This window comes from Balaenoptera physalus (genome assembly GCF_965194825.1).
Source record: "Balaenoptera physalus genome assembly, chromosome: 6".
Lineage (NCBI taxonomy): Eukaryota > Metazoa > Chordata > Mammalia > Artiodactyla > Balaenopteridae > Balaenoptera > Balaenoptera physalus.
The window spans coordinates 48,914,137-48,938,510 of record NC_138885.1 but is presented as its reverse complement, the minus strand read 5'-3'; the positions used below and the strand labels follow the sequence as shown (position 1 = coordinate 48,938,510).

The window sequence follows — 24,374 nt, the reverse complement described above, 5'->3', positions numbered from 1 at the left end:
TCCAACAAAATCAGGTTGGTGGGAGCGGGGGTGGGGTGGGGTGGGGGTGGCGGGAGGCGTAAAGAAAACAAAGAGAGATCTGAACTAGCTGTTGGGAAGAGCGCTATCTTACCCACAGCTCTGAGGCTGCTGGGAGTAAAGCTGAAACAAAATGAAGTCAGAGTGTTACGTTATTTCTTTTAAGAACATACCCCTCAAATCCAGAGGTTTAAAGATATAAAACCTCTACTGGATTCCAAAATTTGATCCTTTTAACAATGACTTCTGACTAAAACAGTAGTCCTGTTAATATCAATAAATATACTCAAATGCTGAAATGATTCAATTAACACTTTTAGGAACTTTTTGTAACTGGACCTTACAAATGTACTATAATTCTCTTTGTTTTTGTCACATAAAGAGAGGGCTATTGTCTCTAATCATCTGCACCCAACTTCTACTAAACATAAAATCCTGTGCAAGTTAATATCCCTGGAAGTGGACCTCTATTCTCCATCTTTTGTTTTTCTAAATTTCTACTACTTGCCTCTACCATTCATGGTAGTATTGCTTTATATTATCTTAAAATCTCCTATAATTTTTTTCACATATGCATTATGTTTTACTGTTAAGTATCACCCATATTAAACTAAGATAGTCTGTATAGTGAGATTTAAATGTTTTTTTTCCAATCAATAAATAATAAATTTGTCCAAAGAAGAAATTGTTGGGAGTGGAAGCCTTCTTCAAGGCAATTATAACCATGGGAAAGTAGAGCAATAAATCAGGTGAATTGAGGATGAGGCCCAGAAGCCTGGGTCTTCAGCTATTAAACATCCCTTCAAAACAAAAACAGCTATTTGGAAGGGTCTAAACTTATTGAGGCTGATATACAATCAACATCCAAAAGTTGAAAACTCCTCAGTAAAATACAGTTCACTGTTTTATTGTGGTCACGAAGTACTATGAAAACATTTAAGGAAACCTTTGAACATGGAGTAAATAATGTTTGGGGAGACAAAAATCAGAGGGTTTAACAAGAAAATATAATGGAATTGAGAATAGAGTTGAAAATGGCAAGACGGCTGCTTTGTTTTAATAGAAATTTAGTAAATATAGTCTATCAGAAATTTGGACTGGGCTTCAAGTTACTGGTTTCCAGCTGTCACAGTTGAAAGAAAAAAGGAAGGAAGGGAGAGAGGAAGAAGAAGAGAGGGGGAAGAAAATAAAAAAAGTAGAAAAGATTTTAAAAACTAAAACAAAAACCTGAAGTATTCTTCTAGAGCTCAAGAAACAATCTGACAGGTTCGTAACATTTCACTGAAACCAGAAGCAGAATCCTAAGGGACTGAAGTCTCAATCAGGCCCCTACAACATATGTAGCTTTGTTTAAAATGACTAAGGTGAAATATATCAGCTTACGGAAAATGGGGAGGGCTTCCAGCAGCTGGCTAGTGTTCTAGGTGATGGATGTTGATGAGCAATTCCCTTAAACAACTGATTTACTGCCAACAGAGAAAAACATTGGAAGCACATCCAAAAACTCATTTGCAATTGAGATTACAAGGGTAGCCATTCTGTCCACCTTCCCCTCCCTCACCAGAGAGGTGACCCTGTTCCTGGCGACCACCTCCACACAAAGGCCACGGAAGAACCCCTCCTTCTCCTAATCCCCTTTCCTTTGCCTCAAAAGTCACTATAAAGCCTGCCTTACTCTGTCTTCCAATCGCTTCCTCTCTCCCTCCTTTTCTTCCTTTCTTTCTCTCCTTCCTTCCCTCCCAGCTTTTCTTTCTTTCTTCCTAAAATCATCGCTTTTGTAAAAATACACCCCTACACCACTAGACATACGTCGCATGCAAGACAAAGTCAGGCACAGGCGGCGGGTCCATGCATTCGCCAGCACCATCTGGCACCTGCGATTCATCGCCACTTTCCACCTCCTGGAGGTGAGAGGGGCGGGAGGCAAAGGACACGCAGAGCTGGTGTGACCCAGTTCTTAGGAAACTTTCAGCTGGTCGCAACCCTTCCCCCACCCGAAACGCTTCAATCATCCATCAAGCCCAGAAATGTACAGTGACCTCTGCCTAGCCTTTGGAGCTGGAAAATAGGCGAAGCAAGAAAAGCAGGAAGAGGTTCGCCCCTTTGCTTCCCACACCGCCCAACGGCGGCGGGCGCAGAGCTGCGGCACGGCCGGAAGGGGCCGCTGTTCGCTCAGAGCAGCCGCCCTACCGCCGCCGTCCGCACCTCCCACGGCCCCGCTGGCCCAGCCCCGCCAAGTTCCAACAGCCCCCAGTCGAGCAAGCGCCGGGAACGAGCGCCGCCCGGGCAGGAGCAGACGGCGCAGACCAGCCCAGGTTGCGGCGCTCGTCGGAAAGGCTCCGGGGAAACTCCCAGGGCCCCGGGGACTTTGGAAAGGAGAGAGCGAGCTGTGCCCGCGCGCTCAAGTCTGCAAGTGAGCGCTCAGCTCACCTGTTTCTCCCGCGCCACCGCCTTCCCACCCCTCGGACCCGCGCCTCCCGAGGTGCCCGCCCGCTCCCGCGATGAATCCGGCGCTGGGCAACCAGACCGATGTGGCCGGCCTGTTCCTAGCCAACAGCAGTGAGGCGCTGGAGCGCGCCGTGCGCTGCTGCACCCAGGCATCCGTGGTGACCGACGACGGCTTCGCGGAGGGCGGCCCGGACGAGCGTAGCCTGTATATCATGCGCGTGGTGCAGATCGCCGTCATGTGTGTGCTCTCGCTCACCGTGGTCTTCGGTATCTTCTTCCTTGGTTGCAACCTCCTCATCAAGTCCGAGGGCATGATCAACTTCCTAGTGAAGGACCGGAGACCGTCTAAGGAGGTGGAGGCGGTGGTCGTGGGGCCCTACTGACCGGCCCCCGGCCCCCGCGGCAGCCGCCCCACGCCTCCCCACTTCACCAGCCGGGCCGCGCCCCCTCACCATCCAAGACTGGGCGAAGCAAACCTGTCGGAGTCAATTATTTCTCTCGACTTCTGCCTTTCGGGATGAAGCGACCCGTTGCTCGCTGGCTCTCTGAAAGTCCCCAGGCCTGGCTATAGGAGAAGAGAGCCCTGACTCTGGACTCCAGCAGCAAGTGGCAAGAAGAAGGCGATTGGGGCGCAGAACTTTGGAAGCTGCCGCTGGCGCGGGATGCGGGGACACCGGCCGGTCCAAGGCCCCTTTCCACCCGCAGGTGGGCCAAGCTCTGGGGGCAGGTGGAGAGGGCGGGCAGGGAGAGACCAACGGCACCGCTTGCCTGGTGACCGGAAAAGTGACCCGCGTATACTCCACTTAACCGAACTAACGGGGACACACAAATCCGTGTCCGGCTTCGCGCCCATTCCCTCCCGCTCCTCCCAGCCCTGGCAGGAGGGGCGATAAATACCTATGATTGATTGTAACGTGCCGTTTTAAGGGATTTTGTGTTTGTTTGCTTGAATACAAATATTTGATAAGTCTTTTTCCGCCCTAGTGGCCTGTTTGCCTGCCTGGGGGTTAGAGTTTTGTGTTGGGAGAAGGGGTGGGGGGAGGGGGAGCCTGTGAATGTGAATGGGGTGAGTTGTTTCTTTTCATGCATTTCCAACTGGGTCTTTGGGGGGCGGGGGGAGGGGCTGGCCCTCCAGCTGGCCCCGGGACAAAGACTCGGAATAGAACTCCAAGCTCGTGACCGCACGGTTTACGCCACAAAAGTGCTCTTGACATTCGTGACACCGTTCTGACTCCCCCCCCCCCCCTTATTTAACATTTCCTTAATAAATGCAACATTTAAGTGTTTTGTTCCTGGCCTCCTGGTGGTCATTCTGCGCTCCCGGCAGAAGGGAACGGGCGACGGTGAGGACTCGGGTTACCGGTCCGGGGTGGATTTCGCTTTGGAGAGCTGCGGTTCAACTCGTGGGTCCTACGCAGGGACGAGGGTGGGAGCGAGACAGAGAGGCCCAGGGACGAGTGAGACATGGCCAAGCCGCAGCACAGGAGCCGTCCTGGAGGCAGCATCCTTTGTTTTCCTTCACAGTTAATATTTTATATTTCATTTAGGCTCAGCTCTCTGAGCCAGGCGAGACGACGGGATGCCCCCGCGGGAAGATTACACTTCCGTGCAGGGCTCCGGTGGGAACACAGGGTTACACCGCTAATGAAAGGAAGAGACGGCTTGTCCAGCCTTCAGGGAGGGCATCTTTCCCCTGACCAACGTCAGCAAGACGGCGTCAGGATGCTGATCAAAAAAAAAAACAAAAAAAAAAAAAACGAAGAAAAGTAGGTCCTAAAGTACATAGTGACGCTAATTCTCCCCGGGGTAAACCATTGTTACTAAAACAAGACATGCATTGTCTTTGCCATATTACGTTTCTAGCTAAAGGGCATAAAAAGAGAAACCCGGCCTGGGTTATCAGCCCCAAGCCTGGCAAAAAGGTTCAGAGGAGTTAGCCGAGGTCCTGAATACAGGAGATGTGTTAAAACTGGGAAACTGGGAAAGTTGGGCAGGAGGGAGCTACAGATGGTCTTTGGGCTCAGAAATTGAAGGGAATCTGGAAAGAAGAGCCTGGAAAACCGTGAATGTGAAAATAACCCAAAGGATACAATAGCTTCCAGCTTAAAATTGACAAGAGGTTTTGAGCAGTTTATTTTTACACCTGGTGTAGGATCCTAAATATTTTCAAGAATATAAAGAATCCTCTACTATGCTATAGCAATTAAAGGCTTCACAATAGCAGATAATAAGATGGACTAAAATTTTAAAAAAAGCAACGAAGTGTCCCATTTAATTGGGAAGAGGCACAACTGGTATAAACAATGTCAGTGATCAAGGGTTGGGATCGAAAGGTTTGAGTGTCCTTTGACATCCTGTCTGCTTAAAGTGTCTGTTTCACTCCCAAAGTAAATCTTGTCAGGAATTATGACCTAGAATGGTTTTTTGACTGCTAATAGATATCAGGCTTGCAAAAGCAAGGATTTTTGAAGTTTTGCCTGTTGTTCCTGTATTTTCAGCAGGTAGCGTTTGCTTGTTTACTTATGTCTGGGCAGGGGAGCAGGGTCAACATGTAGTCAAGAGTGAGTCGTGGAAAGCAGTTTACTTTTTTAATGAGTAAGATAGGAAACGGAGACTTCTTATTTTGTAGACAGTTTCTGTGGCCTCCATATTTCAAAGAAAGAAACAAAGCAGAACAACCAGTTCACTCAAGGACAAACCAGACTTTTAAAATTAAACTCAGTTTTTTGTTTTTGTTTTAGTCTTTGGGTTTTGTGGCTGCAATGTCTTGCTGAGGATCTCTTCTTCCCACAGATTTATTAGCCCACGGTGCTGTTAGTGGAAACTGATTTAGGATCAAAAACCAATCAGCTAGAGTGTGTGTGTAGGAATCTTACATTGTGCTCTGCTGAGTACAAGGTACCTGCTTACAGTGAATGTCAGACACAGAAAGGTCTCAAACCTACAGGTCAATTTGTATTTGTTCGTATAGAACAGAGGTTTCCATTAAAAGCCAAATTCCTGAAAGTTGAGAGAGGGGCTTGCCCAAGGCCCCTACTACTCTTTCCTCTACTAATACTCTTTATCTCCACTATCACTACGATCACTCTCCATCCTTTTTCCTCTTAATACTTCTTCACACTGCTTTCCTCTTCCCTGCACCTCGAAAGCAAAATTTACAGTTTCTCCTTATCTCAACTATCCAGATTTATTCTCTTACCACCAGAAACTGTGATAGTCAGACAAATCATAACCTGCAAAATTTAGTCCTTAGATAGAAAAGACATGTGAACAGAGTTCTGTAATCCATGAACTATGCATTATAGGGAAATGCACATGATCTGAAAATATCATAGCCCTGGGGACCATTTCCTGCCAACTCTTCTCGACAGCCCTTAGATCCATTTGTTACTTAGAGAGATGCCAAGTGGTTCTGGTTTTTATAGATGAGGTGATGTGTGCAAGAAGCTTTTTACATTCCCTATCCCCAAGTGGCCACACGGCAACCACTTTCTTGGGCCCTACACCGCTCCCTGTCTCACTCTGCCTTTGACTGTCTTTATTCCTGATCCTAACAAATGCATTAAATGAAACTTTTAAAGCCTGCCTAGAGTTTATGGCACGTTGATCCTTTCCCGCAGATGTGCTACAAGGAAAGTAAATTTTAAAAGTCACTTTCTGGGTTTCATATAAGAAAACAATGTCAGCCTTAAGAGACTGGGAATTGAGAGGGATAGATGCAAACAGGCAGATTTTATCATCCCACACTTAAGTCCACCATGTGGTCAGTAATTAGTGGGAAGTCCTGAGAGAGAGAGAGAGAGAGAGAGATGGCTTCCTGTAAAAGCTTGCTGGATCTGGCATGTGGTTCATGGGGAGGCATCTGATACTTCCTGAAAACCTTCTGGAAATACAGCAGAAACAGGGAGAGGTTTTTGTGAGACACAGCAAGTGGATTAGCAGGGTTGTAACCCCTCTCAGGCTGTGCAGATAGCCACTGATGCCTCTGAGCCTAATTGGGTGGCCTCTACATAAGTAGCTTAGCCAATTGTTAATAGATGTTATTTTTCTTAAGACTGCTGTTATGAATCGTCCCACTTTCTCTGAAAATGTATAAGGACTTGAGTGTTGAACACCTTCAAGTCTGCTTGAGGGAGTCTAAGCATAAAGGTCACACTACTGTATTAAGTCTAAGGCTCCCTGTGCCTGTTTTCTGATTTTCAAGCCACCCTGGCTTCTCATTGGATCCTGGGCCAGTCTGCTACTGTGTCTTCTTACACTAATTCTGAGTGAGGGAGGAAAAAGCATACTGGCCTATGATGTAACAAAGTTTGGTTCTGGTCTCTAAATAACTGAGTGGCATCAGCCCTAAAATGAGGAAGATAGATTCTATCTATAAAAGGATACTCCTATTCAACGATTCTATTGAATTAATTTGTTTAATATTTCCTTGTCTCTTAAGAGGTTTCTTAGCTCATTTCAATAGGTATCTTAGAATACATTTTGTCATTCCAATCTTGGTCCTTCAGGTAGGAAACACCCTCCCGCTAAAGTCAAGTGCTCCTCAACTCGGGATGTTATTTACAATAGCCAAAGCAAAATTTCAGACACCTAGCCAGGCCTAGGTAGACAGCAGTTTCTATGCTGACAGATCACACATCATCTAACCGGTGCCTTAAATATCCCAGATCTCTGTGTTGTCACTGGACGAAGCAATGAAAGGAAAGCCCAGTGAACCGGGGAGCACATAATCAACAAATGATTCCTCTGGGTCCATATACATTTAGACTAATATGCATTGTTGTTTATAGAAACTTTTTGGGTGTTCGAAGATTAATTAACAGCCAATTTTTCTCCCTCAAAGCATGTTTTTTCCCTTTGAGCTTCTGCAAGAGCACACAACAGCTGTTTCGCATGCAGTTTATAGCCTCCCTTAGCCCTGGCTTATTACACTTGTCACTTTGGGGGTTGCAATGCCAGGAAAGGAATCCAGGGTTCAGTTTGTTCTGGAAGACTCAAATCTAGTTTGAAAGCCTGTTGAAGAAGTAAGTCTACAGCAATACCCCAAACAGGAATCAATACATCTTTTACCCACCTGACAAATTCCACTTAGATATGTGCACGATAGCTCAAATGGGATGTGTTTTAATGTCCGCTCCAACAGTAGTAATAGTTACCTAATGTCTGAATTTAAAGGCTCAATGGTTAACTGCTTTCATAGCCAATATCACTCTGTCCTTCTTTCCAGATATTTTTGTATTGTTTTAAATGCTTAAAATGTTTAAAAGTCCAGGATTAATTTTATAGCATCAGCTTAGATTTAAAAATTCTTGCGAAGTATAGTTCAGGAAAAAATAAAGTATATAATATTACCAGCAAGTCATGTAACATTTCTGGTGATCATAATAGAATAATCTAAATTTATTACTTATATTTGAGAAATTCAGACTATATCGGAGGGGAGCTCTACAAGGACTATTATTGTAAGGATAACTAAATGCATTTTAAAATATTCCTCAGTAAGCTTGTAAACAGTGGCTTACTGCCAACTCAAATAACAATCCATCCTAAATGAGAATAAACAAGTTATATTTTCATTTATTTGACTGTTTATATATACTTTGAAGGGATTATGGGTAAATAGTTTCCTAAATACATGTAAGCGCTCAGTTGCTGAATATTTCTGTGTGGGTAAATGCAGGCACAGAGTGATCAATATATAGAAGGTCAAACGATCTGTGATAATGTTGGAACCAAAGTCTGCCCTGCCCCCATTTTAAAAGTGATTTCTGTTAGATAGTAATATGTTTTGAACTTGTAATTCAAACAATTAGATAGTATTTGTCAAGCACCCATGTGTATGTGGTACAACTTATTACTAAAAAAAATGAGATGATTTCTATTCATTTGAGCCATGAAACACAGGCACAGATAAACACACATAAGGGAAGGCATATGATCTACCCACAAAGTCAAATAATAAATAAACTGTCTCTATTTACTATGTCTGGAAGTCACAGTGATATCAGTATACATACATAATCATGCCATAGCCCATGCACTGACACGGTTAATTACAGTGAGACAATGTTACAGTTTCTCTTACCAATTTTTTTTCGTATTTGCCTTCTATCCTCACCAATTCCTCTCTCATTATGTACTCCTTCCCTGATCCACATCTAAAGATCTATTTCCCTGAAAGAGTCATTGATTTTTATCAGACCAAGACTCTTGATGTCTGATTGCTTTGGGAAAAGAATCCCTCTGGGATACAGAGTGTCTCTTTGGCTTTATTTATTTTCCTATAAATTGAGCGGGATCTTGTAGTTCATATTTTAAATAGTATTGATTGAGGCAGGCGCACATGCGCACACTCACACTCTGTGTTTCTCGTATTGTATACTGATGAAACACATCCATTTCGCTGCAGACTAAATGTAAGCATCACATATTCCCCCGTTCTTTGTTTTACACTATTTACTTGCTTACAATAAAACAATGCATAGAAAAAGTTGCAAGTAAATACTCCCAAAATGTTCAGTAAATAAGACTCATAGAAGGTGCCTGGAGTCTTACAATACATCTATATTTTAGGATATATGTTTCAGTCTTCATCTAAGAATTGGAAAGAAAAAGAAGCGAAATCCCCAAGGAACAGAAAAGTCAAAGATAATATATTGTGCAAGCTTGAAAATCTTTAAAAGCTAAGCTAAGAGAAATGAGAGGGGACCCTAAATTTGAAGAAGATCGATGAAAACAAAAAGAACCTATCTAGTTAAGTCTCTAGAAATTGACAGGCAGATTCTGAATTCTCAAAACAGTGACTAAAAAATTTTACATTTAGAGGACTTAATAAAAGGATCAAAGACTACTGAGCTCAGCAATGTGAGCAGAATGTGGAAGACTGCTAATTCCTTCTCCATTTCTCTCTTCTACTCTGCAAAGTCTTGGACTAATTGCAAGCATCCTGTTAGCCAGCTCAGTTTTCTTATACCCAGAGGTCAAAGAGGACTTGCCAGATCTTCTTATCTTTATCATCAATAAATATGTATTATTTAGTGTCCATTATGGCATGACTCTGCACTGGGTACTAACTTAGATCTTGGAAGTTGACTGCAAAATATCATGGAATTTAAAGGGGCCTTCTACGTTTCCATCCTATCTTCTGCTTGATTTGTGCCCATGTGTCCTTGGAGATCCAGCTGTATGAGCCATGCACACTTGTGACTTTTCCCCTTACACATGAAGTATCCTCCATTCTTCTCTATATTGATTTGGGGGATCTGACCTACTCAACTTAATTTGACTTTTCCCTGTCTTTAGGTATCATACACAAGGCTCACTGTACATTATATACTCAAGCTCAAGATGAGCATGAAGGTGGAAGCTGGAAGAAAATGCTGCAAATGAATTTCTGGAGGCTACTTATATTTTTCTACAAATTCAGGTTGGGAATGAGTGTTCTATTCACTGCCCTTACCAGGAATTTTCAGTGAATGAATAATTAACAAAAGGATCCAGTGTGAAATTCCCTCCCCAACTTCATAGATGAACTTTCTAAGAAAACAATCTCTCCTTGTTTTAAGTAACATAAGTATCTTCTAAATTCATGAAATGTTCAAGCGAGAATGGGCTGGATTATTTAAGATTCTTTGGGTCGCAACCAACATAAACCCAATTCAAGCTAATTAAAAAAGAAAAACAAAACTGAATTTACTGACTTCTGTGACTTCCACGTCCAAGGATACAGGTGCTTCAGCTGTCTGAAAAGCTGATATATGATGTTACCAGATTCTTCCATTCTCTCCATATTTCAGTAAAGCTCTTTCCACATGGCAGGAGAAAGAAAAGAATAAAAGTGATTCCTATAGGCTCACACTCACATCTTACCATATATACCAGCTTAACAACCATAGCAGGAAGAAATTGTCTTTTCCTGGGCAAACTCTGGCCTGTTTGGGTCATGTATCCATCCCTGAACAAATCTCTGTGACTGAGGTAGGTGCCAGAAGAAGGGTGTGCTCAGCCAATACCACCCATGTGGTGAGAGGGGAGGTAGCAAGGGGAAATAGAGTCAGTTCAACTTCCACAAGAGTCAAACCACAAGGCCACGAGTCCTTACATGAGAAAGAGATTCTATTATTAGAAGAAGCAGTAGGGATGTTGCTGCATGGCCTAAAATGATTGTCACTTCGTTCAAGGAAACCAAAGCCTGGAGAAGGTAAATTTTTTCCCCAAGGTTCTACACAGCCAGCCAGTGGCGAAGCCAGTAATGGGACCTGCATCTCTTGACTCTTAATTTAGCATTCCTTTTAAAATTATTTACTCTATTTATTCTGTCAACTGTCTTTCAGCAAGGCTCAGCAGCCTTTTATAATTTCTTCCAAGAGTCTCTGTGTCTGAGCTGATGTTCTAGGAGCCCGGACAACAACCTGGATTTGGAGGACAGGCGTTGCCACCACCTTGTACCTGGTGATATGAATTTCTACCAGTTATCTGACATCTCTGTTTGTTTGTGAGAATAAAATCATCCCCCCTCCGTAGACCTGACAAGGCATAAAAATGTCTTCAAGATGAGATGGTAAATTTTGTGCTAAAATGTGTCTTTAATATGATAAAGTAGTACTAGACAAAACTAGGCAGATTCATTTGCTGCAGGATCTCTCTTCTAGGCTTCATGACTCTCCACGGGATAGAGAAAATATTTAGCATTTCCCAAGGTGATCTGACAAACTCACTTTGATGAAGCCTCTGCCATGACCCATCTTCCTTGGAAATGCTGCTGCCGTATAGGTACATGTGATATTTTTATTACCTTTCTTTGAATCCTTCCTTATTCTCTGTTCCTTAACTGCCCCTCATCTAAATTCAGTCTAACCCAGACAGTTGGCTTAGCTTCCTTATCTGTATAGAAATTGAACTGTCATTGTTCATTTTGGGGGGTTTCCAGCTGCTTTGCCTGCTCCACACTTCTGACTTAGGGAAATTACCTTGCTAACTGTGACTAGCTGCTTTGCAAGTATCTTCTCCTCCCATGCGACTTGTATGAGTGGACCTTTTCATTCGTATTCACAAGTGGGAAGAGGAGCTGACGGTGGGGCTCAGAGAGGAAATCTACCAACCATAAAGACGGTGTTTAGGAGCGTGTTTCTCATATGGCTCATCACAACAGGTAAGCTCACCTTATCTCTTATTTGTTGTCTTTTTGATGATAGCAATTCTGACAGGTGAGAGGTGGTGTTTCATTGTGGTTTTGTTTGCATTTTTCTGATGATTAGTGATGTTGAGCATCTTTTCATGTGACTGTTGGCCATAAGTTTGTCTTCTTTGGAAAAATGTCTATTCAGGTCCCATTTTTCAATTGGGTTGGTTTTCTTTGATGCTGAGTTGTATGAGCTTTTTGTATATTTTGGATATTAACCCCTTATAAGATATATCATTTACAAATAACTTCTCCCACTCAGTAAGTTGTCTTTTCATTTTGCTGGCAGTTTCCTTTGGTGTGCAGAAGCTTTTTAGTTTGTTTATTTTTGCTTTTGTTTCCCTTACCTGAGGAGACAGATCCAAAAAAATATATTTGACATCTAAGACTGATGTTAAAGAGCTCACTGCCTGTGTTTCCTTCTAGGACAGGGTTCCCCAACCCCAGGGTCATGGACCAGTACTGGTCCACAGCCTGTTAGGAACCCGGCCGCACAGCAGGAGGTGAGCGGTGGGCGAGCGAGTGAAGCTTCATCTGCCGCTCCCCATCACTCGCGTTACCACTTGAACCATCCCCTCACCCCCCCACTCTGGTCTGTGGAAAAATTGTCTTCCACGAAACTGGTCCCTGGTGCCAAAAAGGTTGGGGACCACTGTTCTAGGAGTTTCATGGTTTCAGGTCCCACGTTTAAGTCATTAATCCATTTTGAGTTTATTTTTTATGTGATGTGAGAGATAGTCCCGTTTCATTCTTTTACATGTAGCTATCCCGTTTTCCCTACACCTTTTATTGAAGAGGGTATCTTTTCCCCATTGTATATTCTTGCATACTTCGTCATAGATTAATTGACCATATGGGTGTGGGTTCATTTTTGGGCTCTTTTTTTCTGTTTCATTGATCAATGTGTCCATTTTCATGCCAGTACCACACTGTTTAGATTACTGTGTCTTTATAGTATATAATTTTAAGTCAATGATCTCAAGTTAAAACACATTCTAACAACCCTACATTTTTACTGCCCACCCTCTCCCCTTTAATGTTTTTGACATCATATTTTACATGTTTTTGTTGTCTGTATCCCTTAACTACTTATTGTGGATATAGATGATTCTACTACTTTTTACTTTTAACCTTCCAACTAGCTTTATAAGTGGTTGATCCAGTACCTTTACTACATATTTGCCTTTAACAGTGAAATTTTCTTTTTATAATTTTCATATTTCTATTTGCGGCCTTTTCTTTTCCACTTAGAGAAGTCCCTTTAACATTTCTTATAAGGATGGTTTAATGGTGCTGAACTCTTTCAGCTTTTGCTTGTCTTGTAAATCTCTTTATCTCTCCTTAAAATGTGAATGCTAACCTTGCCTGGTGGAGTATTCTTGGTTGTAGGTTTTTTCCTTTCATCACTTGGTATATGTCAAGCCACTGTCTTATGGATTGACTGCAAAGTTTCTGCTGAAAAGTCAGCTGATTGTAGTATGAGAGTACTCTTATACCTAACTAGTTGCTTTTCTCTTGCTGCTTTTAAGATTCTGTCTTTAACGTTTGCCATTTTAATTGCAATTGTATCTTGATGTGGATCTCTTTGGGTTTATCTTGTTTTGCACTTGCGGTGCTTCCTGGACCTAGATGTCTGTTTCCTTCCCCAGATTAGGAAAGTTTTCAGCTATTATTTCTTCAGATAAGTTCTCTGCCCCTTTCTCTCTCTCTTCTCCTTCTGAGACCCCTATAATGTGAATGTTACTCTACTTGATGTTGTCCAGAGATTTCTCAAACTATCCTCATTAAAAAATCTTTTTCTGTTCATCTTGGTTGATTTCCATGACCCTATCTTCCAGTTTAGTGATCTGTTCCTCTGTATTATATAATCTACTATTGATTCCTTCTATTGTATTTTTTATTTCAGTTATTGTATTCTTCAGCTCTATTTGATTCTTCTTTATATTTTCTAACTCTTTGTTGAAATTCTCCCTGTGTCCATCCATTCTTCTACCAAGTTTGGTAAACATCTTAACTACCTTGAACTCTTTATCAAGTAGATTGCTTGTCTCCACTTCATTTAGTTCTTTTTTTCTTAAGTGTTGTCTTGTTCCTTGTTTGAAACATATTCCTGTGTCTCTTCATTTTGCAAAATCTCTGTGTTTATTTCTATGTATTTGGTAGGCTGGTTACATTTCCCAATCTTGCAGAAGTGGCATTATGTAGGAGATTTCCTATGGGGCCAAGTAGCATTCTCACCTCTAGGTATGCCCCGTATGTGGGCTGCATGCTCCCTTCTTTTGTGGTGGGGCTGACTACTGTGGGTGTGGGGGCAGGTGGGACTGGCCCCTGGCCTGGTTGGCTACAAGGCCCTGCCTTGTGCAGTAGCTATGGGCTCGCTCGTATATGGGCCCGACTCCCCATGTGGCTGGCTGTGCAGTCTGGCAGCACGCAGCTACCTTGGACCTGCTGCCACATGGAGCAGGATACCTACATGGCTAGCTGCATAGCTTAGCGGTGCACAGCTGCCGCGGACCCGCTGATGGGCAGGGCAAGCCCCTGGCACTAATAGGCTAGAGGGAAGATTCCAAAATGGCACTTGCCAGCACCAGGGTCATTGCAGTAGAATTCCCAAAACTGTCTGCTGCTAGTGTCTCCATATCCAGGGGGAGTCGAAGTTGCCTCTTGCCTCTCCAGGAGGCTCTCCAAGATCAGCAAATGGGTTTGACTCTGGCTCCTTTCAAACTACTACCTCTGTTCTGGGACTCAGAGCATGTGAGATTTTGTATGTGCCCTTTAAAAGTAGAGTCTCTGTTTCCTTTAACCCTCCAACTCTCCCATGTGTAAGCCATGCTGGTTTTTAAAGTCAGATATTCTGGAGGCTCGTCTTCCCAGTGCAGGACCCCTGGGCTGGGAAGCCAAATGTAGGACTCAAATCCCTCCCTCCTTGGGGAGGACCTCTGTGGCTGTGATATTCCTCCTGTTTGTGGGTCACCAACTCTGGGAGGGTGGGTCCTAACTATACAGTGTCCCCACCCCCCCCATATGTCTCTTTGTGGCTCCTTCCTTATCTCTTCAGTTATGCAAAATCTTTTCTGCTCATCTCCAGGTCATTCTCATAGATAGTTGCTCTGTAAGTAGTTGTAATTACGATGTGCCCATAGGAGGAAGTGAGTTCAAAGTCTTCCTACTCTGCCATCTTGGCCACACCCCCAATAAATTTTTTTTTAATGTTTCTTTATTAAAATTCTCTACTATTTGGAATATTTATAAGTAAAAACTTTTAGAGTTGGCAAACCAATTAACTCTGGTAAATATGAGATGTTTCACTTTAAAATGATAATATATAAAGAACCAACTTTGAAAATTTACAATTGAAACGTATTCTTCATTTTAAAGGAGATTTGTTAAAGGATTCCTTTAGCTTTTGGACAAACATCTATTTAAAAATTACAGTAAATCCATGTTTATCTTTTGGATCAGATTGTACACCTCAAATAGTATAATACAGAGATTAAATTTTATTGAATTCTTTGCAATTGTTAAATGTATTTTAATTTCTCAACATCATACTTCATTCTACAAAGCAAATAAAGACTTCACTGACTATTAAGATAAAGAAAAGCTACTCAAAGGATGAACACTTGCTATTGGTATTGTTTCATTTCATGCTTAAAGTGCTATGTAGTAAAAGAAAGGAAAAGTTAACAGTGTTCCATGATTCAATGATTTCCGAGATAAAAATATTTTCAATTTACAATTCTATGGATTCCTAAAGAGTGCTTTAGACCTTGAAGAGTGCTATGAGAAAGGTTTTATGACCACCAAGGACACTGCCTTCTTAGAGTGTGGGTTACCTGGCATGAAGCAGTCACTTAAGAAAGGTTGAGTGAAGTTACGAAATTTTAGTATTCCCATGTTTTAATGATATTACATGCCAGAATATTAGGCCATTCTATATGCTTCTCTGGCTTTCTTCTATCCTGTGTTTTCAATTAAGAAAAGTTATTATTTTAAGAGAATCTTACTTTCACAGTGATTCCAAAGCACTTAAACACAGTACAATATATTCCTATTTTTAATATTCTCTTACTATTATATTCTATTGGATTATATTATTGGCATGGCTGATCTTCAAATTCTGCTCATGGAAACTGGGTAGGCATCACATAAATTCTAGTTGATTGTTGTCATCATCATGCATATGAGTGATTGATAAAACTGCTAATATTAATCATACTTGTTACTTTTTCATATGTTACTTCAAATTCCTTACAATTCTAGAAGTTACTGCTACCCCATTCCCATAAATGAGAAAATGGAGGGACTGAGGGTTAGTAAATTTTCCAAGGTCACACAGTTAAAATGATCTTGTGCTACGATGTGAACCCAGATCTGAAAGCATTACAAGCCAAGAGCATTTTCAATATGTCATCCTGCTAATTCTTCTGGTAATGAACTGACAGTAAGGAAAATTTCAACTTTCTCACACACATGGAGATTTGTCATTAACAACTCACCCCTATAGCTTTGAGTAATGATTTCACATAGAGGAAATGCAAAGCAATTTATCATTTTGGTAGATTTAGAGTTTGCCAGTAGCAGATGGCCCTAGGAGGTGGAAATGTAGATTTTAGGAGGCAATTCAAAATGAGCCTCAACTCATCCAGTTAGGTAGCCTTCTTACTTGGAAATGCATAGAGATTTAATTTTTTTTCTCTTCTAATTCTATAATTGTAAAGGCCTCTAGAATTCACTTATTTCATGTTGCTCTAAAATTTTTTCATTCAAACTCAGCCTACAATATAGTTTTGACTAAAATATTTTATTCTAAAATGTTGGGGCTTATTTAGATGATGTCAACAATTATACTTTAAGGTTAAAAGACTTGTTTTTAGACTGGGCTTGCTTACAAAATGATAACAATGTGCTTTAATGAGCACTTACTATATATTTGTCCCCATGCTAATCACTCTCCATGTGTTGGATCACACAGTCTTCACAATCATCTTATGAGGTAGTTTGTATTTTCATTTATGAGGAAACTGAGGAGTAGAAGTAGAATATATTGACTGACTAAATCTGGGTACCAAAAGATTCTGAGAGATTTTAGTAATAGTCTGATTTTAGCAAGATACAATTTAATCTGGAAAAACACAAGGTCGTGTACTTGGGTCTAAAACCACTGTGCAAGTATAGAATGGGGGGAAATGTGGCTTATCAACAGACCATAAATATAAGAGATGTAGAGTTTTGTTCAAGAAGAGTCTCTGGACAGGCCAATGAAATATTGAGATTGCCAAAAAGAAAAAAAAAATAGTGTGAACTTAGTCTGCATTAATGGAAACAAAAAATCTTATAAGGGGGAGCAAGAGGCCACCTCTCTTGTTTCTAGATTTTTCCAGTTTTACAGTGGTTCTGGTCCTAATGCCTTATTTTTAAAAAGTTGTAAACAGAGTCAGTGTATTCAAAAGAAAACAACTATGCTGGTAAAGGTTCTAAAACCATGTTAGATGAAAAATGGTCAAAAGAGCTGGCAGTGTTTACCACTGAAGAAAAATAAATAAATAAAGCTTCGGGGATAACAAGATAGCTGTGCTTCAACATTTGAGAAACTGCCACAAACAAGAAGGCTTACTTTTGTTTAGTATGAATTCAAGTAGTAAAACTGGCAACGGTGAGGAGTAGAGGAAGCTACACGCAAAGAGAATTCAACTCTTAACAGACGAGATTTTTCTAATAATTGGAGCTGGACAAATATGAAGTGAACCGCTTTTGGAAAGAATAAATTTCTTGTTTCTGGATGTCCATTCAGCAGGGATATTACAGGAGATTCAAGAATTAGACGGTTAGGCTAGATCTGTGAGGCACCTTCCAATCTTGCCCTTTCATTATTCTCGACTCTTTTCTGGGGGGGGACAGGAAAGCACAGGCACCTAGCAGGTGGCTCTGCCGCCCAGCTCAAACAAGCAGCAGCCTGCTTAGGGACTTGGGAGGAAGCCTGTCTGAGTTACAGGATTTTGGCAGAAGTAACCAGACCTGAGGTACAAATACGAAGGCTGAATCCTCCTTTCTCACTCACACGCCTGCATTTTCTCATAACTCTCCCATTGTGCTAAAACCATCTTTCATTATATCTTGGCCATAAATATAAGTTTCTGACCTCAGTTCTAAATGGATCACTCCTAATTGGTTCGTCTAGAAGTTACACTCAAAATGACTTTGAGATTATTTTACTCAGGTGCAGACATAGCCTCTCAGCTTTCTTCAAGTTCAAAGGCTAATTCTTCCATTAAGCTCCCTGCCTCTAAAGAAAAACTAAGCTGGCTTGGGGGCACCTATTTATCCCAAACAAAAGGATCCCTGAGGTACAGACTCTCATAGATTTAGCAGGATTTTGTTTCCTTACTGTATGGGTGAAAGGTGTTAATGGATAAATCATTCTTTCTAATACAGCACAAGATGTGGTCTCTGCCACACCAAATAATCAGATTTAAGAAACCTTTCATTGTTTCTAGAGAAGAAAATTTAATACTTTTATGTCTCAAGCCTTGAGAACACACACAGAATCCAAGCCTGTAATTATAGCATTGTATTTCAGAATCTGCACAGCATTGCAAAGACACAGTCACTGCTCTGAAGAATAGATATGAGGTTTTCGCCAGTGTGCTGTCAAATTCCAAAATACCTTTCCACAATACTATAGTTTAGTTTGTCATGACTCCTAAAAGTTTTTTTAAAAATATTTTTCCAACAAGAGTAATGTTTTCGGATAGACTTCTTTCCAGATGGCAGAGATGTTCTTAGTTGATACAGACACAGTGGAGACATGAAGACTGCCTTTCTGAATACAGATTGATTCTGTTCATCTCACTGGAAAGAGAGGAGGTAATAAGTTTCACTGAGCAGGAGACTACTCATTCATCCTGAATTAAAATCAGTCCTGTTGGAATTGTGTCACTGTGCTGCTTGTCTGATCCCTGGCACAAAAGCCTTAGCTATGGGTTTTCTAGTATGTAAATATCTATTATAGTTTTGGGAAAGTTTATAATATTCTCCACATATCATCTGGTTTTTATCATTTATTTCAATAAAGAAAATGTTATACACTTAACATTGGTTAAATGTCTTCTTAATGGCATATGTTTTACATTTTATGATAAGAGGAGAAAAATCATTTAATCCTAAAATCTGAGTTGCCTATGTTTCTAAGTGACACCGCTCTTAAACATACCTTATTATCAAAAATGACCTAATTTTACAGCCTCGTGTGCCCTCTCATTCCTGTATTCCAAAGTCGCTGTAATTGGCATTGCCATTTTATGATCTTGCTTAGATACTCCTTGCTATAATATAATATCATGCCCTGTCCTCAGAGCGGCCTTTATTTTGAAATTCTGCCAAGAACACCATCATTCTGAGTGCCAGAGTCTGATTAAACATAGCCTTAAAGAATGTCTTTCAAAGGATATATCTCACCGAGTGTCCATTTATAAAACACAAAGTAGCATATGCTTTGAAATGACAATAAATCATCTTCAAACTTAGACATAAAAAAAACAGATGATTTGGTGTTAAACTCCGATGGGGAGAGACATGCTTCATAGAAAGAATCTTGTGGTTCATCCATGTCCTAGGTCTCTTGGGCACCTGGAAGCACAACGGTTGGGTGGGAGAGGACTCTAAACATCTGGCTAATAGAAATAACTGATGCTCTTGACTTTCTCAACTATGCTGAATCTTTAGCCCTGAGGCCCTCCACCAAAGGCTCATTTCTGCCCAGTTTCTGAGACAATTAGAGAATGTTATAGTAGCTCCCAGAGGACTAGCTGGTGGGATCTTACAATAGCTGGTGTGTTCAAGGTGATGCCCAGACAATCCTGAGTCCAGAGAACCACAGCTTTCCCCTGAAGTCCACTTGTTTGTCTAGTCGACATAGCTGGTTTCTGCCCACTGTCCTGGCTTCTGCTGCAGAATTGCACTGATCCTGATACCCAGCCAAAATTTTTCTCTCAGGAAGCTGGAACTTTGTTTGGATATACTTCTAGCTGTTGCTCTGACAATCTAGTATTGTAATGCTCTTTACATAGAGCATAATGTTCCTTTGAAACTATTTCTATTATGTCTCAACAATTACAGCATGTGCTCTGGGTACTTATGATAGTCAAGATAAATTCAAGTTACCCATATTTCTATGTATACAGGGATTTGGACAGCTGATGGCTCCTCTCATCTGGAGCCAAAATTACAGTTGAATTAGCTTCCCAACTTTGGTCACTTGTTCCCTATTTCTTTTCCATTCCTCTGATCTGCTATGAAGACCCCAGTGTGCTTTTCATCCTGGGGTCTATATGTATGCCATGCTGACCGATATGAATCAAAAGAAAAAGGACAAATGTAAGCCTGAGAGCTACATCTCCTCACGTCAACTATACATTTGTGCTGCTTTCTCTACCTGCATATTCAGTGAGATCCTAGGCAAATAACAAAGTGTTCAGGGAGAGGCTACGCGTTCAGACAGAGAGGCCAAGAAGATGATTTAAGATGCTACTTTGGCCCTGAATTTGAAGAGCGCTGAATATGGCCACTCCCTTAATACACACTTGAATTTTGGGTGGGTCAACTAATAAAGCTCTTAAAAACATTACTAAGATAATATTACATTGTTCTTCACTACGTAATGGTCCCACCACACTGCAGGGCAAGGTTAAATTACTTTTTAAATTATTTACCTTCTGTACTCACTGGTTCACTCATGTTTTCCATTACCTGGGTTAAATCAAGAGTTGATTTTATGTGGAAGGAATTACTAGAAGTAAAGAGGGTGAGGCTATAAATTATACCTTTAGAGAAACTTCTTTCCTCGAGATATTTAAAAGTAAAAAAATAATCTGTGTAGAAGTATTCATTAACTCTTATGTGAGCGGAATGAATGATAAGATTTCTGCAAAATATTTCTAGCAGCCTATGAAAAGATACAGTCTACATGGCAGTGATTAGGAATTATGGATTCATGAGATAATATTCTGACTTAGCCTATTTATAAGCCAGGACCATAAGGGATGCTCCATCACTTTCGTATTTATAGATAAATGTGCCAACCTCCATTTTTTCATTGCAAGACAAGTCTTCTGAACAGTGACAAATTTGAAATCCTTTTGGGAGTGGAGGCTCAGTAGTGTGGCTCAGTGAGTCTAATTTGGATTCCATTTCCTTTGATTCCAGGGAATTGGGAAGGTGAGTGTAAAATGACTTTTGTTCCTGACACCAGTTGCATAGATTTATTTCAGTGATTGATTAAAAGATCACATGTTTTGCTAAGCACTGCAATGCTGCATCAATCTTCAAGAGAGCTGAAACTGCCATTAATTCTGCCCTGCTGTCTTAGGGAGAAAATTCTGAAAGACTGCATCCGGTCATTAACAGGCATAAGCAGAGTTAAAAGTTACTTCAATTGCTGCGAAAATTGAAGCTATGAAAAGAAGAAGGTCCAACTAAAGCATTTCATAGTATTCATTTTTTTTTTAAGGCTTCATCTATATTATTTGGTCAGTTAACTTAAATTTAAATGAAGAAATACAAACAATTACTGCAGCTAATAATTAAAGGAATGCTTACCTTGGAAACATGTAACCTTCAGGTCATTTGAGATTTATTTTACCCTGCTGTTTTATGTGTATGGGGGTGGGAGAATGTCAATTATTATTTTCTTTATGGTTTTTAATTACAGAAGAAATGTGTACTGCTGTAAAAAGTTCAACACAACATAGACGTTTATAAGGAAAATAGTGAAAATCTCCACCTGCTCCATAAAAACTCTTGGTGGGGGAACGCTACTACAGTGAGAGTTTGGCATTTAAAGAAAGTGAGAGAAGAAAGAGAACGATTCAGGTGATGATGGACACAAATTTCACTCTACAAACTCAAGTATATCAAAATGATAATTTTCTTTTCCTACAACCACTTAACTTAGAATAGGAGCTTCCCTACTACTGAATAACTTCTTCCCCTCAATCACACCCCACCTCTTTCCTCAGAGTTGGGCCCACAGCTGTGAGCTTACAAAATGCCAAGCTTTGGGAAGAGCAATGGTGGCATCCTGTTCTCATCCTAATTTATCTTTCCACTGTGGCTTCTATTGAGATGATTCTTGTCTAATACGGTGCTGGGTGGTAGATTCATATAGGTCCCTCCCTGCAGAACCTCAGAAGGTCAGATGGTACGCACATTTAAAATCTTCCAACATTTTTACCAATTACTTATCTACCAAAAGAATGGGTATGCCCCATTGTCCACACCCTTGATAGCACTGAATATTATAATTTTTTAAATGTTCACCAATTTTTAGGTGAAGGATATTAGCTATTATTTTAATTTTTATTCTAGTATGACAGGGCTTGTGTTTTCTGGACACTTGGACACTTTTTCTCAAACTTACCGCTTTATTTATTTATTTATTTTTAAAATTCTATTTGTTTGACTTTTGTTATTGATTTATAGATGCTCTCTGTTAGTGATATAAGTTTATTGGAATCTTATATATGTGGGAATATTTTCCCTGAGTCTATCAATTACTTATGTGTTTTGCCTCATATAAAACTTTTACATTTCTGAAAGGTCATATCTATTTTTTTTTTCTATTTAACTGTTGTATTTCCTGTGTTAGTTAAAAATCTTTCATTTTAAAATTATTTTATAATATTTGGTTCTTAAATTTAGATCTTGAATTTTTACAGATCTTTTTGGACATGGTGTGAAGTCAATGCTAACATGTTTTCCCCCAAGTTATCCCAATAGTTTTTCAAATCTTATACTATTTTCACAACTGATTTGAAATGATAATTAGCATATTCTTCCAAATGAAGATATTTGTCTATTTAAGAAAAATACCAAGTTGCTTAAATTACTGTAACTATTTCTTATACTCTGATATGGGTTAGAGCAAGTCAGAATTCATTACTTTTTCTAAATATGCTTAACAATTCTGGAGTACAGTTGACCCTTGAATAACAAGGATTTGAACTTCACAGTTTCACTTATATGTGAATTTTTTTCTTTTTTTTTTTTTTATAAATTTATTTATTTTTGGCTGTGTTGGGTCTTTTTTGTTGTGCACGGGCTTTCTCTAGTTGCAGTGAGCGGGGGCTACTCCTCATTGCATTGCGCGGGCTTCTCATTGCGGTGGCTTCTCTTGTTGCAGAGCATGGGCTCTAGGCACGCAGGCTTCAGTAGTTGTGGCACGTGGGCTCAGCAGTTGTGGTGCATGGGCTTAGTTGCTCCGCGGCATGTGGGATCTTCCCGGACCAAGGATCGAACCCATGTCCCCTGCACTGGCAGGTGTATTCTTAACCACTGTGCCACCAGGGACGTCTGTGAATTTTTTTTAATAAATACAGTACGTGCATTTTTATTTTACAGATCTTTAAGTTACTAAGTGTGGGGAAAAGTTTGTGTTTGATTAGAGATCACAGTATGTAGAATCTAAAGAACTAGCATTTGAATCCTGATTCTATCCAAACTGTTTCAGCTTCCTTCCCCTTAGGTTTTTTAATTCCTTTGTTTCTGAGGCAGAGACAGCAGTAGGTGGATTTTCGACTATGCAGGGGGTGGGTGTCCCTAATCCCCCACATTGTCCAAGGATCAACTGTATTTCCTCTTAGATTTGAACTTTAGAATTAATTTTTCAGGGTTAAAGTCATAGAATCAATTTTGAGAATGCCTATATTTTTTCCAGTGATTGAGAGAAGCATAAATAACATAATTAACTGCTCCTTGAAGACTGGGATAAAACAGCATACACCACTGGTGTCAGGTGCCTTTGAAGATGGAGGATATCTATGTTTTGTCTATTTTCTTCTGTGTACTCTATGGTTATTGATCTATTTGAGTCTTCTCACTCTTTTGAGTCAAATTTATCCTTTATATTTTTGAAGAATTCTGTCCCTTTAGTTCATAGTTTTAAAAACATTAGTAAAATATTACATATGCTTTTCTTTCATTATCTGTTAATTTTATTTCTATGATTATCTTATTTTTCTTTCTAATATCATTTGTATTTGCCCTCTTCTTTATTACTCAGGCATGCAAGAAGTTTGTCAGTTTTACCAGTATCTTCAAAGAAGCAGTTCTTGTTCTCTGTATAAGTTTTGTAGTTTCTGATTAATTCACTTCTGATTTTGTTTTATTCTTATAGTTTCCTTTTGGCTTAAAAAATAGTTTCTCTAATTGAACACTTAGTAGAGTGTTTTCAGACTTTTTCTTTTTGTAGTAAACATATTTACTAGACTAAAATGGAGATTTATATTTAATAACATATACAAGGTGAAAGAGAAACCACCATCTAGGAGAAGATGTTTTCAATCTGTACAACAAAAAATGAGAATCCATAGTAACTAACAATCTCATAAGAATAAGAAAAATAATATGATTTAAAATGATGAAAGTATATGAAGAGTTTACACAAAAAAACAATATGCACAAGAAAATCATTTCAACATATAGTAAACAGGGAAAATGCAAATTAAGACAACAATGAGATAGTTGTGTACCTATAAAATTGGCAAAAATAAAAGTGTTAAAAACATTGACTTAAGGATTTGAGGAAATGGGAACTGCACACTATAGTATAAATTGTTGCAACTATTTTAGAGAGCAATTTCACAATATCTAGCAAAGTGGAAGAACGTGTACTCCACCATCCTGTAATTACACTGTAATTCACTTTTTAAGTATAATATATACCTAAATA

At 40.1% G+C, this 24,374-nt stretch overlaps 1 protein-coding gene across 1 annotated transcript; it reads left to right on the top strand.

The window, feature by feature from the left end:
* Window positions 1–79: 79 nt before the first annotated feature.
* RPRM (reprimo, TP53 dependent G2 arrest mediator homolog) lies at window positions 80–22,689 on the top strand. The gene has a single exon (XM_082465998.1). The coding sequence runs from the start codon at window positions 2,520–2,522 to the stop codon at window positions 2,847–2,849; it is 330 nt and encodes a 109-aa protein (XP_082322124.1). The 5' UTR covers window positions 80–2,519; the 3' UTR covers window positions 2,850–22,689.
* Window positions 22,690–24,374: the final 1,685 nt, after the last annotated feature.